This window comes from Nothoprocta perdicaria, unplaced genomic scaffold (assembly GCF_003342845.1).
Source record: "Nothoprocta perdicaria isolate Ctin4 unplaced genomic scaffold, notPer1 scaffold_21, whole genome shotgun sequence".
Lineage (NCBI taxonomy): Eukaryota > Metazoa > Chordata > Aves > Tinamiformes > Tinamidae > Nothoprocta > Nothoprocta perdicaria.
In genome coordinates this window covers 5,779,691-5,797,519 of record NW_020455316.1, presented here as the reverse complement: position 1 = coordinate 5,797,519, position 17,829 = coordinate 5,779,691, and the positions used below count along the sequence as shown (strand labels likewise).

The 17,829-nt window shown below is 41.2% G+C and overlaps 1 protein-coding gene across 1 annotated transcript; it reads right to left on the bottom strand.

Moving 5' to 3' along the window:
- Window positions 1-3,798: 3,798 nt before the first annotated feature.
- Window positions 3,799-17,724, bottom strand: LCA5 (LCA5, lebercilin). The gene is made up of 9 exons (XM_026038478.1): window positions 17,709-17,724; window positions 16,931-17,113; window positions 13,231-13,621; window positions 11,576-12,105; window positions 9,982-10,119; window positions 9,073-9,169; window positions 7,953-8,098; window positions 5,994-6,132; window positions 3,799-4,644 (listed from the first exon to the last, which is right to left on the bottom strand). Exons 3-9 carry the CDS (start codon window positions 13,427-13,429, stop codon window positions 3,839-3,841), a joined length of 2,055 nt encoding a protein of 684 aa, XP_025894263.1. The 5' UTR covers window positions 13,430-13,621; window positions 16,931-17,113; window positions 17,709-17,724; the 3' UTR covers window positions 3,799-3,838.
- Window positions 17,725-17,829: the final 105 nt, after the last annotated feature.

Here is a 17,829-nt window from a genome sequence, read left to right as displayed (position 1 = left end):
GGGATCAGTGGCAGAAGGGCTGTGAGGATGGTGCCCAGCTCAGCAGGTCACCGAGGTCCCAGCACAGCTAACTGCAGCTCAGGGGGCAGCCCACATACAGACTAAAGCAGAGATTCAAGCCACTATGGGATGACAATGAGAAGACAAAGACCAGCTTGATCTGCCCAGCAGATGCCAGCGCAAACCAAAGACACGAATTTTCATGTCTCGTGCAGCCCGGGCTGGGGGTGAGTTGAGCAAATGGCACCTCCTGGGCAAGCGCGTGTGCCCAGGCCCCCGACCTTCTCCTCCAGCAAACATTGGAACTTTGCAGCAATCCCGAGGGGTTATCTGAAACAGGAGGCCAGCTTAAATTGGAACAAAAGGGAACTTTATAAATGAGGAATGACACCAGGGCATCTCTCAGAACAAGAGATCAAAGTGAAGTCACACARCTCCAGCAGCAAAACCCTCCTTTCCAAAAGCAGCAGAATGATTTTCTTAAAGGTGTGACTTTCTGCAGTCTGGATTCCTGACAGTTGCAGCTTTACAGCTAACACTTCATTTATTATTTTTTTTTAATAGTAGAAGCTCACACTAAGCCCTTTTTGGCTTGCAAATATCAACCACTGGGGGCTCTTCCAGCCATGTCCTTCGAGATGTCTCCCTAACCTCCTAATCCAAATCTTTACTCCTAACCTGCCAGATTAGATGTTCTTTCATATCCCCTCCCTGGGTATCAGGACCCGAGGCTATATACCCAAGGCAATATAGCCGAGGCTACCCAAGAGCCTAAGYACATCCTAAGAGTCCTGATTTTGGAAGCACTATAGGTTTGCAATTCATCTCTTCAGGGGCACTAACAAAACAAAAACAGAAATGTAGGAGGTTTTAGGGTACTTAAAAATCACTTTTTTTTTTTTACACTTTAGCAAGCCCAAAGACACCACAGATAAGGAAAGTATCAAATAGATTTAAGCATCTCCTAGTCCAGTTTCCTCCCTGTGGCGGGATGCTCTTTGTGCTTCTGTCCAGAGCCACGAAGGGACCCCACGCTTTCCTCCTACAGCTTAAATCCCTTCTCCTACTAGAGAGACCCTCCACRCCACCCTGCTTTTCACCTCCTCTCTCTCAAAGACAGAAAACTTTTCTCCCACATCTTCCAATTCCCTCAGGCAGGTGCATCGATGACCTCCAGCAACGGAGCAAACTGCTCCTCACGTGGTGCTTGTGTTGGATGGCCGCTCTTCTGGGGGTCAGAGCTGATCCAAAGCAGCAACCTAGACCCAGGAGACTCCACTAAAATGCTGAATCAAACATTAATAGTGCTTTTTCTCTTACAACATAAGAATTTCTGTCATCACCTTTTGTGAGCTCAATAGGAAAGCAAAGCACGTGGCCGTCGGACATCCTGGAGACGTGGCAAAGAGCTCTCCAGAACACACTGCACCAACCACGTGCTCCCGTGGTCCCACAAGCATCGTACACAAGTATCACAGGCTGCTTTCTGTCCCAGCTGGTGGACTCTTTTGCAGGCGGGCAGGTGCCACCAAACGCAGCCGCCCCAAGGCAACACGCAGCCTACGCGGCAGCTGTGGTGCAGACGAGGAGGTAAGCAGGGCTGCTGTGCACAAACAAGCTCAACGTGATGCTCCCTCAGCTCTTTTAATACCTTAAAAATTGGCTTCCAGACACTGTCTGCAGATAGTGGAAGGATCCAAAGCCTGTTCCCCACTTAACAAAAAAAATAAATCCCCCTCTCTGAGCTCCCAAGTGTTTCCTTTAAGCATTTTACCTGTAATTGCAAGTGCATGCACGTAACTAAAAATGGAAGCACGGCAAGAGAAGAGAATTAGCTGTACAGACAGAGAGGAGCCAGGGGAAAGGGAAAGCGTGCCCATGGTGCCTCTCCCAGGAGATTAATTTATACTCAGCCTCCTAACACAGATGTGTCTTTTTGTGCAAAGCAGCACAGTATTTGCTTCAGGAAAAGTTTGGTAGCGGAATACGAGTGTGTGTGAACTTAAGAAGAGGTTGATAATGTCAAACTGCCTGGAAAACACACATTTATAGTTGATAGGGTAGTGCAAATAACTTCAGGAGGACACCTAGAGTCAGCAGATGTTAATGAGGTGCCTTGCAAAGAAACAAAACCCCAAAACTCCGTGCAGAAGATGCTCCTTAATAAAGGCAGAGGCTCTATCACTGCATTGTGTCCTTGCCTCCCCAACCACAAGCAAGAGAAGATGAAGAAGATGAAGAAGTTTCTGGTCTGAACTGTCCTTCTATCCTGGCCCTCTGTACCAGCACATGCCAAACAAGAAGGGCAAATTCTGCAAGAGCAGCAGCAGGTCTGGACTGTGAACAAGCAGGTGAGGCTGAAGCAGCCTCCGCTACAGCCCCATCAGTGAGAACAGCCCCACACGCCGCCTCTGGATCTGTGACTCATTTCCTTTCTGAGTGGAGGAAGCCAATGAAGTTATTCCATGTTGCAGCAGCAGCAGCTTCTCTTTCGGAAGAGTCATTGTGTTCACAGGAGCCTTGATTCACAGCATATGGAAATAATAAGAAGTAATACTTCTCTGGATTTTAGTAGGTTTTGAATTGGACTCACAGGGAGCGTAGCAAAGAGGCTTTCTTAAAGCTGCAGTTCCAGTACGGAAAGACTTGCAGCTTATTTTCTGGAGTGGCTCTGCTACATCCGCTTCCGTGGCTACATTGGTGTTTTATGTATATGCACTAAATAGGCACCAAATAACACAATTACAGTTTTCGAGCATCCCCCACCCTCCACTATCACTGTTCATGAACTARAAAAGCAAAAGAAATGGGCAAAAAAATAAAGGCAGGAGAACTTCATGTTACAGACGATCTACGCACAAAACTTAAACTTTTAATAAAACCACTTTGTTAAAAAAACAAATTAGTGCGGATTAGAATTTTACATAAAAATTTGGAAATTACAAAAAATGGCGTTACATAATAAACACAACCGGAATAGGTGGGAACAGTTAGCCGGGAGGGTGCACAGCCGCACGCAGCAAACGCTCGCAGCGGCTCCCRCGCGCCGCCCGCCCGCGGTGCCTCTCCCGTTCCATGATTGCGGCCCACGCTCTCCTCCGGCCCCAGCCCGGGCACCGGCCACCTCCCATCGCGAGCGAGGGGCTCCCCGAGGAAGGAAGTACCTGGAGCCCGAAAGGAGATCTCCGGGTGAAGAGCCGGGCACTGCGAGCGGCCTATGGGTAAACTGCCCCTTCCCACCCCGGCTGGCCGTGGACACTCGTCTGGCTGCTGCCCTGAAGGCCAGGGCTGACCTCGCTGCTTTCYTAGCCAACTCGTTCTGCAATAAATAATAATTTATTTATTCTCCCTCTGAGAAGTACAATTTGACTTTACATCCCACTAAGTATCAGTGAGCTCTAAAAAGAGAGAGAGACTGCAGGAGGAAGGAGGGGGAGAGGAAAGGGAGGCGAGAGAAACAGAGGGAAGGGCGAGTGCAGGATGGGGAAGACAGAGCAGGTACCAGCCTTTTCAGGCTCCTTCCTTTCCTATCCACATCTCTTCCAGCACACAGCAAACATCCCTTGGGAACCCCAAACTCCTGAGCTTTGGCCCAATAGCTGCTGCTTGATCTCTGAGGTCTGTATCTGGGCATATCATTAAAAACACACTGCAGACAGCGTTCGCTTATGCTGCTCTATCCGAGTGCATCCTTCCTCTGCACATACACCTACTTATGGGAATTGCTCCTTCATAAGGCTTTCAAATATATCTGAAATGTTTAAAAACTGTATCTAATAAATATTGTAAGAAAATATCTCTTTTTAGCATTTACATATGAAAAATAAAAAAGATGTGGTCACTGTAAGACTACTTCTTCAATCTCATCTTCTAGAGAGCCAATGGCTTTAACTGCTGGCTTGCTTGCAGGGTGGTGCACACGGTGTCTGCTGAGGTTTCGCTCCTCACCCAACATCTCACCGTCCCCTTTCGCTTTGATTTTACTTTTTTTATTGCCAGGAAGGGTATTACCAGGATCCCAATCTATGTCAAAAGGTGTCGTATCGTCACTTTTAGAAGTATGCGGGGAATTGGCACTGCTTCCAAAGAGCTGTTCCATCAGGTTGGATTTCTTCTCTTTCTTTCCATGGAAACCTATGTTTTCCTTCACATGCTCTTCTGAGTGATCACTTCTGGGATTGAGCCAGCTCGATCGCCCCGATCCTTTTCCAAACGACGGGACATAGCTACCAAATATCAACTCACTGCTCAGATCCGAGGTCCTTGCATGTCTCTGCTTCTGTCCGTGTGCTCTTGTGGCGTCATCCTGGCTGYCGTACTGGGGAAATCCATTAACAGCCTTCTCTGGAATCTCAAAGAATTGATCAGTTTTCTCTCTTTTCTCTARGGAGTCAGATTTTCTTGCTGTATTTGTGTGCAGTGTGTGGGAAGAAAGTTTCATGTTYGCTGTGCTTTGAGTTTCTCTGTCAATTTCATGCATTTTAGCAAGCAGCAACTCTTTTTTTCGTTGCTCTTCCAGCATTTCGAGGCTTCCTCTCTCTATTTCAGGTTTGTGCATTTCCGTCTCCATCTTTGTTTTTTCTCCTTTATCCAATAAAAAGCCACTTTCTTTTTTTGTCTTGTCAAATTCTTCCTCTTCCAGCTCTGCAGGAAATGTTTAAATACGAGTTAAAGTAACAGGACTTTATAAACACATGTTGAAAATAACACAACCAAAGCCATAGGGTTTTTAATATGCTCTTCCATGAATAGCATGGTTTTACTGTTGCAAAACTAAGTTCTACAAAAATTGCAACCAAACACACACCAGGTTTCCTACTAAGATATAAAGAGTATTCTGCCATTTTATGAAGAGATTAGGACATTATTCAGATTTTAGGGCTTCAGAAGAATTGCATTTCTGCCAAGTGCCTTCTTATTTGCTGGGCTTGAACAAGAATAACACCACTTATTTTAGTAGCTCTGACTTGCAGGATTTTCTTTGTCAGCACCACTAATTTCAGGGCAGTTTTGTGATGCACTGTTTTTATCCTTAATGAGAACTACTTTTGTAAAACTATCTGGATGAAAAATAGAACAAGCATCAAAAGTCAGCATTGTTTTGAGCTGGGAATGACTCAGACTGTACTCTCTGCTCTGCCTCGAAACACCTTCACACAAGTGTCCTGCACATTTCCATGGGAACTCCATGAGAGCCACAGAAACAGCCAACATCAGTCGTGTATCATTTTACCAAGTTAAATAAGTAGATACCTTTCTGTAGGTAAGATGGGAAGTGGTGACATAATCATTTTACTAAGAAACATAATAGAACAAAATCATAGTTTAAGTTGTGCACTGATGCAGTGGGAGTAGCAGACTCTGCACTGGATCTTCCTCTGMAAACAGCTACCGATTCTTTAGGCTTTTTCCTTGCCATCTACAAGAACTGTTTATGTGCATTCACCACAGCCACTTAAAAAGTGATTTAACTGGATGGAGTCCATAAAAAGCACTTCTAAATATTAACAGACTTACAAGTCTAAGCAATCTCAATACATTTCAAAAGATGAGCAGAAAAGTAAAATGAAAATGTAATGATAGCAATTGATGTCTCTCAAATGGCCACAGCTAAATGATCCAGATAATGACATGTGAAAAGACAACCTACAATTTCAAATGATACAAGTAGATAATGTTCTGAAAAAAAAGCCATATTCATGAAAATGATTTCATAAATTTCGTAAATGAAAAATCTGTCAAGCTTCAAAATTTCCTAAAGGGCAACAGTTTTAGCTGTGCTTGGGTATGCAGTAGCAAATTAAAAGATACAGGTTATTCCTTATCCTGTATTTCTTTCTGATTCTGTTTGCATAACATAATTGAAAATAATTTTCCACTGTGGTGGTCTCTGCAAAATCACTTTGCTGCTCTCACAAGAAACTATTAACCTTTTCTGATCATTATTCTGYGTTGCATTCTACTTCCCAGCTTGCAGCTGCCCCTTTCCTTACCATCTTGCAGTTTCTGAATCCTGCACTCGAAAGCCTGCAGCTCCTGACCGTGTTTCAGTTTCTCTTCCACTTCCCCCTCTTGCTCTTGTTGCAGGAGGTCCACCTGCTCTTTCCACTCTCTGCCTTGAGTTTCTTTTTCCTGAAATAAGTTGACACAAACCAGAAAATGAGAGAAAAAAAAAAAGAAAAAAAAAAACAAGCCCCAACTCACAACGAAAACACTCACCCTCCCTCCCCACAAGAACTTTTATGTCCCTCTGCAGTACTTGTAGTRCTCATAAAAATAAGTAAAACATGGAGAACAAACCAGCTTTGACACAACACTGGGGTTTGGCCCTAAAAAACCTTATTACCTGCAACACAGTTTTATGTACCTGAAACAAAAGTAATAGACCATCAACTCTAGTCTGTATTGCACACTTCAAACAAAGTTGCAGTGCCAATGCTGTAACGTAAAATTAACCCCCCATTAGGGTACACTTCTCTTTAGAAGTCATTAACTGTCTTTTCAAGGTTTTTAATGGAMGACAGACCACCCCCTACCTCACTTAATGAGTTAGTAATTAGCTACCTTTATTTCTACAGTCTGATCTCTTTATTAGAGTGAGTGGGGCACAGATTGAGTTTCACAGGGGTATTTAAAGTTACTTAGCATCAAATAATAAACAGCAAAAGAGAAATGTTCATTCTTGGATGAGAAATCTGCTAAGCAGTTTGTGTTTAAAGAAYGCAGAAGAGATTGTGACAAGTAAAAATCACTAACAGACAGAAGTAATGGCAATGAATTAGAGAGAAAAACAGCTTAATCTGCTATTGAGAGGCTTTGTAGCTGGTGTTTATGTCGAAGAGCCCAATATGTGTCTTTGAGAAATGAAATAGTTTCTGCTTAATCAACAATGAAAACAAAGTACTAGCCAGAACAAACTCAGATATTTTTCCTCATGTGCATGATTTTTTCTTTTTTATTGAATTTCAGAGAGGGCCATCAAATATTCAAAATGCCTGCCTTGGAAAACTGATGGCAGCACAGATTTACCTTTAGATCTTTTAAAGCAATGTCTATGCACTAGCTAGAAAGATTTGTAACATTACTCTGTGAACAACTCTCCCAACCCCTGTGCGAGCAAGAAAGCTRCACACCTCAGTGCTGGAAGAAGGAACACATACAAGTATCTTGATATTTACACAAAGGATGCTGGAAGAGAGGATGTGTGAATGAAAGTGTCAGCCATAGAAAGAGCTCCTTTGTATCAGGAGGAAGATCAAGGCAATAACCATTATTGTTTCTTACAAATATTTTTAATCTYACATAATCGAGATCAGTATTTGTACAGTTTGTACAACAATCTGTGTAATTTTACCTTAAAAAAAAACCCTTTAATTATAATATGAAGTATCTCAAAAGTATTAGAAATATCAAGATACTATTTTATAATAGAAAGGAAAATAGAAAAACAACAAAAATCCAACCACATTCATACAGCTGGACAAATGACAGAAGAAAGACCAAAACTATGACCATAAGAGGAAGTGTTGGATTTAGGCATTGTGAAAGAAATTTGGAAAGTAAAAAAGTCATAATTAAGACCAAACCAAAAGAAGAGATGAGGCAGCCAACACTGTGTTACAACAGATTGTTCAAATAAGCATCAGAAATAAAGAAGAGGGAAGAAAAACAAAATGAAATCTGCTAAAAACTTCAAAGAAGTGACAGGGGCAGAAGAAGAAACAGATCAAGTTATTGGCAACCAGTAAAACACATAATATGAGAGATTAAGTGTCACAAAAATGCAGTGTGGTACATTTGTAAGCTTACAGTTATCCTTAACATTTTACTATTTTATCAAYTTCAGCATATTTGTATTTGTATATTTATATATATTCTAAAATATAAACTGAGTATTAGGCAGTCCTATAAGTACATTATTTGGAGCAAGTCAACATTTTTATAGAACTCACTATTCTGGGAAGATTCTTTTCTTTCTTATTTATGGTCTCATCACAAACAAGTTCCGATTCTGGAGGAAATTCGACTGGTGAGAAGTATCCACTGGTTTGTACTCCTTTTGTGAGCTGAGCTCCTTTTTTAGTACTTTGGTTGTTGGCTGTAAAAATAAATAAATAAATAAATAAATAAATAAATAAATAAATAAATGGCAAACAAAACAAGTAACATTTTCACTTGAGAATACCCAATACACCAATCCCCCATTTTTAAGTCTTTGCAGCTTTGCATTAGGATTATATTGACAAGTTTCATTTAATTATTTTCAGTACCTGTAAAATATAATTAAAACAAAAAATTGCATGCAAAAATTTCTATGGAAATAAATCCCTAAACTGAAAAGCAAAAAAACAAAAAAAGCATACAGAAACAATCAAACAAACAAAAAYCAAACCCCTTAGAACTACTTATAAAATCATTTGGTCATATCAAATACTTTTTAAAAATCCCTATAAAATAGCTCCTTCATCTTCTTTTTACTTGTCACAGGAGCTACACATAGAGAAGCAAAATCACAAACTTGAAATTTACTTGTTTGCATCTTATGGAATGATTTAAAAAAAAAATGAATGGAAAATAGAATGGAAAATTCTAACAGAAAAATAGAATATCAGTACTAAAATGGGTAGCATATAAATGCTTGAACTGCTGACATAAAATATTTAAACTAGCCCCAGAAAATCCTGCTGCTTCTTACAAGTAAATCCCACTGATACCATGAAAAGAGTCTGCGTACACAAACAGGGACACATATATACACATTTGTGCAGGCAGCATAAGGCTTAAAGGTGCCTGCTCACACCAGAAGAAATTCCTGCCCTGATGCTGTTGGAATACTGTGTTCTGGACACAGGTATTTGAGGATAAAGGATGTGCAGCTCATCTGACAGAGCAGTCAGACCAACACTGTGTGATGAGGGCTGCATGCAAAGCACTGCACAACACAGAATGTTCCTGAACAAGCAGCAGCACCAGGTTTGAACACTAAATAGCAGAAATAATACAATGCAACAGAAATCTAATTTAAATGTGSTGCTATTTATTTTTATGCCTCCATTGCTTTATTCAAATTACCTTTTTTTCTTTGTGTAACATCCACGTCTTTTCTTGGCGATAGCTTCAGCATACGATTAGCATATATATTTTTTGCTTCAAGTTCTCTTTCTTTTTCCTGCAAATGAATTAGTTAAATATAACAGATTGAGAATTTTATTTGCCAGCCACTAGCAAAGTCACAAATAAGATTAAAATACATGCTATGAGTAGAAAATGGATTAATGATATCAAAAGTTAAGACTATGTACCATTATAGCAGCAAGAATATTTTCTCCCTAAAACTCATAAGATAAATATTCTGAGGACAGCATCTCTGTAGTTAAAATAATATTTATATGAGGCACAAATGAATTTTCAGTATCACAATAAGTTAAAAAGCTCCAAGCTAGCATTGGCCCTTGTCACGTGCAGTGTTAGTGCCTCMGAGCAGGAACTCACTGCATTAGAAGCAAAGACCCCATTCCCTGAATGACATGTAGGTATGAGAAACCATCTGAAAATTAAAATATTTTTAAAATATAAAACTCTCCACAAAGAAATATTCTTACTCTGTGCACTCTAAACAGGTAGGTTTACTAATGAGCTATTAATTCTACAGGCCTGGCAGCTGGCAAGGTGGTTAGCTGGTAAGCCTGCATTTTATGCCCACATTTGAGACCAAAGGTAATTTTTGGCTAGGGACTTGGTCTGATTTTCTTAACTAACTCTAAGAATAATGATTAACGTGGAGACATTCTTGCTCAAAACAAGTCTCTAAGGTCAAAGCTCTGAACATTTCAATCTAAAGCAGGAAAAGAACCCACATATGGTGCAATTAAGTGCCCATCACAATGTGCAATCACTGGTAAACTATGCAAGCTTAATTACAGATTTCCAAAGATAAAATGCCAGAACAYAGTCACCATCTTTTATTGCCTGACATTTTACCTTTAGCTTCTGATTTAACTGATGCATCTCTTCTTGGAGAATTCTGTTTTCCTCATGAGCTTCATGTACCTTTTTCTTTTCAGAAAGTAACTGTCGTTGAAAACTGCTACTACTTAGTTCAAGATTTTTCTCCAGGTCCTTCAATTGAAACAGTGAAATGTTAATTTTTAAATGACGAGAAATAATTTTTTTACAATCAAGGTACTTAAATAAAACTACACACGTAGCCAGTATGTTGGATTCAGCTAGTGGTTTCACCACTAGAATCCTTGGCCCACCAGATACAAATGGTGACATTTAAAGGAGGGGGGAAGCAGGCAGAGCCCCTGCAGGAGCTGCAGCTCTTCCCTCTGCAGCCCTGAGCAGAGCAGGGGAACGCACGCCACTTCTCCACTTTATTCACAGATCCCAAGATGACTTCCAGATCTCTAAAATGAATCTCAAACTGCCTCCCAGTGTAGGATTAGAAGGSAAGTGACAAGAAATAATGCTCCAACTTTCTTTACTAGAAGCAAATTTGTGATTGAAGCTTCACTTTGAGACCCTCACCTTGCAATACTTGGTTTAAGTGCCCCTGTGATGATGATAGAAGGAGTAGAGTAACCCCCCTACTTTCTAAGGCATATTTCTTTTTAATATGATCAGTACTGCAAATGCTGTAATATCTGATTGGGAAACCATACACATTAGATGATGATGCTACACGGTGAGGTTATTTGTGTAACTCATAATATTATATACYGGGACTGATTTCATTACAGCTTAGTTCCAGTTTATTTTTTTCTTCCCAATATCTACTATATCTGTGATGCATTTTAGACTTAATTATTAATACAGGCATATTAACATCATTTTAATGACCAACTCAAAATTAAATTAAAAGAAAAATAGTTTTGCAGGCAAATATCAACAACTTAATASCATTTAAAAATAAAATAACAAGATTATTTTTAGTGTACATATTTGGAAATATTTTTGCTAAATAAAATTAAAATACAATCCACGAGTTTCTAAAATGGATAGCCACGAGATGTGCTAAAGTTCATTTTGGTATTAGAAAARAATTGCTCTAGTTTTGTCTGACTCAGCCATCAGACTGTGCAGAACAGGGGACAATCAAACACAGTATAAATGCAGTTAGCAAAATTGAAAGGAAAAAAAAGGAAAAGAATGATTGCATATTTTTAAAGTTTTACAATATCAGTCTTTAAATACTTAAAGTATTTAATAAAGACATTTTTAATAAAGAAAATGTTTTTAATATATGACTCTCCTTCAGGAGGACAAACTAGCCATACAAATTTATATTACAGCTACATCCATATCTGAAACACTAATATCAGCTACGCAAAATATTTAAAAGAACAAGTCTACATGCATACACTGACTTGACTTACTTGATTTGTAAATAGCATTTTGAATGCACAAACACTGAGTATGTAACTACACAATCACCTTGAAAAGAATTTACATGATGCTATTCACATGTAAAATGAAYGATTTTCCATTCGTGCCGTTACTGCGAGGAGAAGACAATCCATTCTTGTAGGAAACACTGGCACCTTAGTTTCTTATAAAAAGAAAGGCATCTCACCTTAATTCTCTTTGAAGTGTCCTCCAGCCTGCTCTCGGCACACGCCAGTTTCTTGGMCAGGTCCTCCCTCTCGGCCAGGTGCTTATCTGCCGACAGCTTCTTCAGCTTCTGCAGGACGCTTTTGGTCCTGTACAGCTCGTCCTCCGAGTCCCGCAGCCTCCTCTCYGTGGCACGTTCCCTCTCCTGCGACTTCCGTAAGCGCTCCCGTAATATTCTGGTCTCGGTGTGGTGGCGAGCAAGGAGCTGCGAGATTTCATTTTCGGTGTCTTCAAACTTGTTCAGGGCTTTCTCCTGCCTGTGCTGGAGCCTCTTCAGCGCCCGGTTTTCCTTCTGCAGCTCATCTAGTTTGATGTGCAGCTCGGTCAGCTCATTTCGGAGCTCATTGATTTTCAGCAGCCTGGCAGAAAGAACTCTTTTTGTAACCAGGTCTATATCTTTTGCAGGAGAATCCCTAGTGAGGCTCTGGGAACGGAAACCCCACCGCGTCCCTCTTTTGCTTGGTGCATATTTGGAGCACGGATTCTTTGTGGCTAAGAGAGGAAAAATCAAAAGCATGTTTACTGTAAGACGCTGTAATTTATCTATCCAGGCAGTCTGCTTGAAAAAAATACCCTCTATCTGAAATAATTTTATTATACAGCAGAAACTGTAGCTTTTACAACAGAAAGAACATATATATAAATAAATATATGATAAATAAATATATATATATAAAAATAATAAACATATATAAAAATAAATAATATAAAAATAGGCTGATGCTCATTTTCATGGATAAAAAGCGGATGATCTACTGACATAATCTTACCAGTAATGACATTCATACTTTATTAATATTGAATGCTGTTGCTTAAAATACTTAAGATGGAAAATCTGTATTTGTATGCATACAATATTCTTACATTTTTAAAGCAGCAGTGGTTCGCTGAGCTTTCGCTGGCTATGTTTTATGCAGGATATCCAGCTGCCACACTTGCAGACTAAACAGCAATTTTAAAGGCGCAGTGCAAAAAGTCTCCAAAGGAAAATTACAAATCCCATAAAAAAAAAAAAGTCCCCTCCTAAATAATTTATTCCTGTAACAAAAGTTATTTCCCACAGAATATCCATGCTTAGTTACTAGCAGTCATTACTCCTGATTCTGAGATTACTATTTTAATATCAATACCACAGAAAAAAAGCTGAACATTTTGTTTCCATCATACTTGCCTTTCAAGTCATAATCAAAGAACAGAGCATGCAACCTATAGCATATAACTCTTAAAATAACCGTGAATACTTAAAACAACTGTGTATTATACAGTTTCTGTCACACTTGGGTATGAAGAGATCAACCAGAGCATCCCGCAGCAGTGGCACCTCGTGCCTCACCAACAAAGCGAGCCCCATGAGCCTCACAATCATCAAAATCTTCACGAAACTTTCAAACTTTCACAAGACTTCAAAACCTTTCCAATATTTTATCCAAAGTAAAGGCAGAACAGGAAATTCCAATATCATATTTACACTTTTGACCAAGACTTAAATTGGTGAAAAGTGTCTTTCAAGAACGACCCTATAATCACAACACCTTCAGGGAAGAATACAGGCAGTTTGGGCTACATAATTTGTTTCTGCAAGTAGTTTTGAAGGGCCAGTGTCTCCTACCCACCTACCTTGGTACTGCACGAGGCTGTTTGAAGTTGGCACTTTGTGATCTTTTTTCCCCTGGTTCATAGACTGGTAGCTGAATGTTGGTGACCGATCAGATGAGCGAGACGTATCGTCCTCATCCGAGTAATAGGAGTCACTATTTTTATCCTCATCTGATTTCTTGTCATGTTCAGAATCTGGGCTCCTTACTCTTTCTCCCATTTTTAGACTTATCTGTTTTCCAGATTTTCCTCAAAGACTATTCATTTTGCCACGAAGGACATTTTAGTAGTCACAACGGCAGCAGCTGCATTATTTCCTTGTGTTTGCCATCTTCATCTCCTAAGCATGATCTTTGCAGTTCATTTTACCAAGCACTAGTTATCCTTTCAAATGCTTGTTTTCTGTAGTCATCTAGAGAGAGGAAAAAAAAACGTGAGAATGGTTTTGCTGCTCAATATTTATAGCCTAGACGTGCTAAGAAAGAAGAGCAAAAAGAGCTGTAGAATTATTCCAGATTCCCACAGTCTTTATCATTTGCTTTGGTATACTAGCTTTGCTGTTTATGCTAAATACCGGAGACACCATTGTAGGAATGCTGCTAGTACTGTGCTTGCTTCTTCATTTGGGGCACCTCATCCCCAAAAGGGAAACGAGATGAACACAGCTAGAAGAATAAATGACTCATGGGTTAGAAAGGGGATAAAAAGTATTTAAAACGCGAAAGAGAAGACAACTTAAAGTCTGAAACTACTCAGGAAACTGATTTACACAAATTCAAACACTGTCTAGTAATAAGATTAACTGCTCAGGCCAGTGATTAGAACTGAAACGGTATTTGCAGAATTAGGCTAAATGTTTCATCTCTATTTCCTACATTCTGGTAACGTCCATTTCTGTGCTTGAAAACCCTTTGTTTGAAGGACGTTCCACCCCAAAAGCAGTTACACCAAATCCGTGGATACTGCCCTTCCTGCCTTCAGGAGCCAGCACGTGTGTTTGCTTCCCGTGCCCTGGGGGAAAAGCCAAACGGAGCCTTTTGCTTTTTTGTGGCTGGTAAGAAAGGCTGCACTGCTACTATATGGTAAACATTACATCTGCGCTTAAACTTAAGACAACTGTAACAGTTACAGTACGGAAAAGAAAAAAAAACAAAACAGAAAAATTCTCCAATGTCAAGGTACAACCCCCATACTTTGCCCTTGCTGACATAACCTGCACTGTGCAGCATCCATATGCAGCGTTTTACTTCTTAGTCCAAAGAAATATCTCACCAGCTCTTGCAGCGTTTCACCCTCCCCTGTCCCTCACCACCCCTGGGGGTTTGCAAGTTTATTTCACTACCTCCCTTCCCTTCAACCTAAGGAACTGTCTCCACTGACTGGGAGGGATTTGTCCTCTCAATCTCTTCAGCACGAGGCAGTGGGATAAATATCCCCAATGTCCTCCAAGACATTTAGATAGATTTCTACATCAAACCACCGGTGTGAAATTATTACTGATTTATTTGGAAGAGTGTTTGGGGACTAACTTTCCAAAAGTGTGTTTTTAAGGAYCTAAATATTCTCAAAGGGATCCCAATAAGTCAGATGCCTAAAAACTGTGCCAAAAGCTATTTTGGAAAACTAAAAAGCCCAAGCTAGGCTTGAGACCCCTTGTCCTTTGACTGCTAAACATATGCTGGATGGCATCAGTGAGAATATCCAAATGATCAGTAAAGAATGTTACTTTGTCTTCTGCATTAGTGCAACTATTAAATATATTTTAAAGGGATAGATGTAACCACAATCAGACCTTCTGGTTCATCTGTAAATCTAAAGATGATCCAGCAGCAGTGTTAGGCASTGTGAAGCTCAGATGACCACGTACCAATACTAGAACATATCAAGGTGCATCCCTAGCGCCAAACAGCTCCGCGCCCAAGCCCTGCCCCATGCTCATATATGCTCTTACGTGCAATATGGATGCACAGCAGATCTGTTAGCTTGCTCCTTTGAAGCAAGTCAAATCCCAGCTAAAACACAGGCGCAGTTCTGGGAACAACCTATTCCCTGTGTAAAGGAGCTCCCCAAGGAGCAGGAATAAGGCAGCACCGACACAGTCCTTCTCCCAGGGAGGGATCTGGGATGCTGAGGACTTGCTGTCCCTCCTCCCAGCTGCAGCCATTGGCCTCAGGAAGGAGAGTTCATGGACAAAGACAATACCAGAGAAACAACTCGGTACTAAAAAGTATATGCATATATATATACAGACACACATATACACATGTAGACTTTGTCCTGTGTTAGTATCTCAACTTACAAGTCTTTGGATTAATGATATCTTTGCTTAGACTGTTCAGATTTGAATGAGACTAACATTAAACTCTTGGCTCTGCATATCAYATGCATTCCCTTTCTTGCCCTTAAGAATATTTTGAACTAAAATCGGTGGGAATTCAAGCAACCAACTCTCTCACTTTTCTATCTTCAGGACTCAAAAGAACAAAAAGAAATAAACTGCACATACCTTTTCTTGAGAAGAAAACATATGTGAATGAAAACAAACAGAACTGTATTCAGAGAAAGACTTAAATACCCACAATTGAATTATCAAGATGTCTAACAATACATACACAAATATCCTCACTTTTACRTATTGGTCTAAAGCTGCTCAGTCATTTTGTAGTCCCACAGGTGTTCACTGAACAGGCAACCAATCTTTGGAAATAATGCTTTCATATCTCAAGAGTATATTTAAAACCAGACAAATTGCATTTTGTAAAGTAAAATCTAAAATCTGGAGGATAAGAATCATCTCTCACTTCAGTACCGAATACTCCTCAGCTTTGAGGATATGCTCAAACGTTTCTAAATAGCATTTTGACATATACAGACACATAAACGAGCAGCAGTTTTTGATACATTCTGGAGGTACTTTGAGATGTAACAGACTGAAAACAAATTGCAAAGGCGAACCAATAAAAGCTCCTCTGRGGAACTGTCAAAAACATTTCTGAATGCTCAAGTGGTTTCCATTTGTATAAACTGGTAATATTATCATACTTTTCATACAAACCAAAAAGAAGGTTTAGTCTAACAGCTCTTACCAAATTCGGTTACCTCCACGTATAACACAGCATGAGCAGCATAGGTAGTGTACAGTTTATTGTGAGAACGAACAAATCACTAGGATATTTGAGTTTTACTTCAGTAGGATAAGGGCTGTCCAACTAAGAAATGTTTTGGTTCACTGACTTTTTAACTGTTAAGAACTAACTTAAGCTGATTATATAGAAGTTCAACTTAGTTCAGAGGTGGAAAATCCACACAAAGACACCACGTTTCCTTGGTACGTTTAATAATTTTGTCAGGAGYGAAATGTTAGGGCTTGGTAATGAGTCCATTAAATGGAAAAAGGCTGCACACCTCCTTTTAGAAGTCAAATGCAGCAAAATCAGATGAATCTTAAATATATTAAATAAACCTGGACCTTGCACGAGCTTCAGAGAGTTTGCATCCAGCAGCTCCCACCTGTGAYGCCACATGTTTTGCACGGACACCACGCTCAGCACTGCAAACACCAGTCACCCTCCAGCCACCACACAGCGAGTGGCAGAAAGCAGGGCAGAGGACACAGAACAAGCGCATCCATCACAGCAGGCTGCTTCCCCATCACTCCACCACGCAGAGACTAAACTGTTGGGTTACAGGAATTAAGGAATATAGAGAAAGGAAAAATTACTCAATAATTCTTCTTTCGCAGCACATCCCGGGCTTTGTTCTCTCATGCAAGACCCATACAGCTTCCAAGTCCTTCACGATCCTTTCCAAAGGTCGGGAAAAGAGAGATGCTGCCACTGGTTGCCACAGGAACTTGCTGGTGCTGCTGCTGACCTCCAAGGGTCCTGGCTGCTTTTCCACCTGCCTGCAGGGAGAAACGGAGAGAGAGACAGACTCAGGCAAGGGCAAAAGTGTCAATCCACGTTAGTGAAGTGCCACATTCAAGTGCACAGGGTTGCTTTATAAGAAAGTAGCCTCCATCTGGCCTTTTCACACCCAGACATCCAGGAGAGGAAGGGGATTCACCAGCGGGGCACTTCCACGGCCCAGGGCCGTGGAGGGGACCCACGGGGGACGCAGGCTCTGACAGGGAGCCCTGCCAGGRCTGCCCGCCTAGCACGAGCCCCAGCGCGTTTCTGTGGCACCCACCGCCCTTGCAGCGAGCCGAAGGCCGCGGGTTTCCAGCAGCCGGCTCGGCAGCCACCCGCGGAGCYGCAACGCTCCCTGCGACCCGCTCCCATGGCGGGCTCTCCAAATAAAAGAGCAGCGACAGGGAAACCTCCCCCCGCCCGCGCCGCGGCGGCGACGAGGCGGCCCCGGGCCCCAGCCCTGCAGCAGGAGGCCGGCGCCATCGCTCCCACCGGGGCCCCCGCAGAGCGCCCGCCCCGGGGTTTCCGCGATGGTGGCGAAGCCCTTAGCGAACAAAACGATTTATTATTATTATTCTTTTAACAACTAACACTTTCCGAAACAACTAAGGGCTCTCCCTGGGGCGGGTGGCTGCCCCCGAAGGACGGAGGGGACCGGCACGAGCAGCCGGGGAGGCGGCGGTGGCGGCGGCAGCGTCGCCTCGGCCCGGGC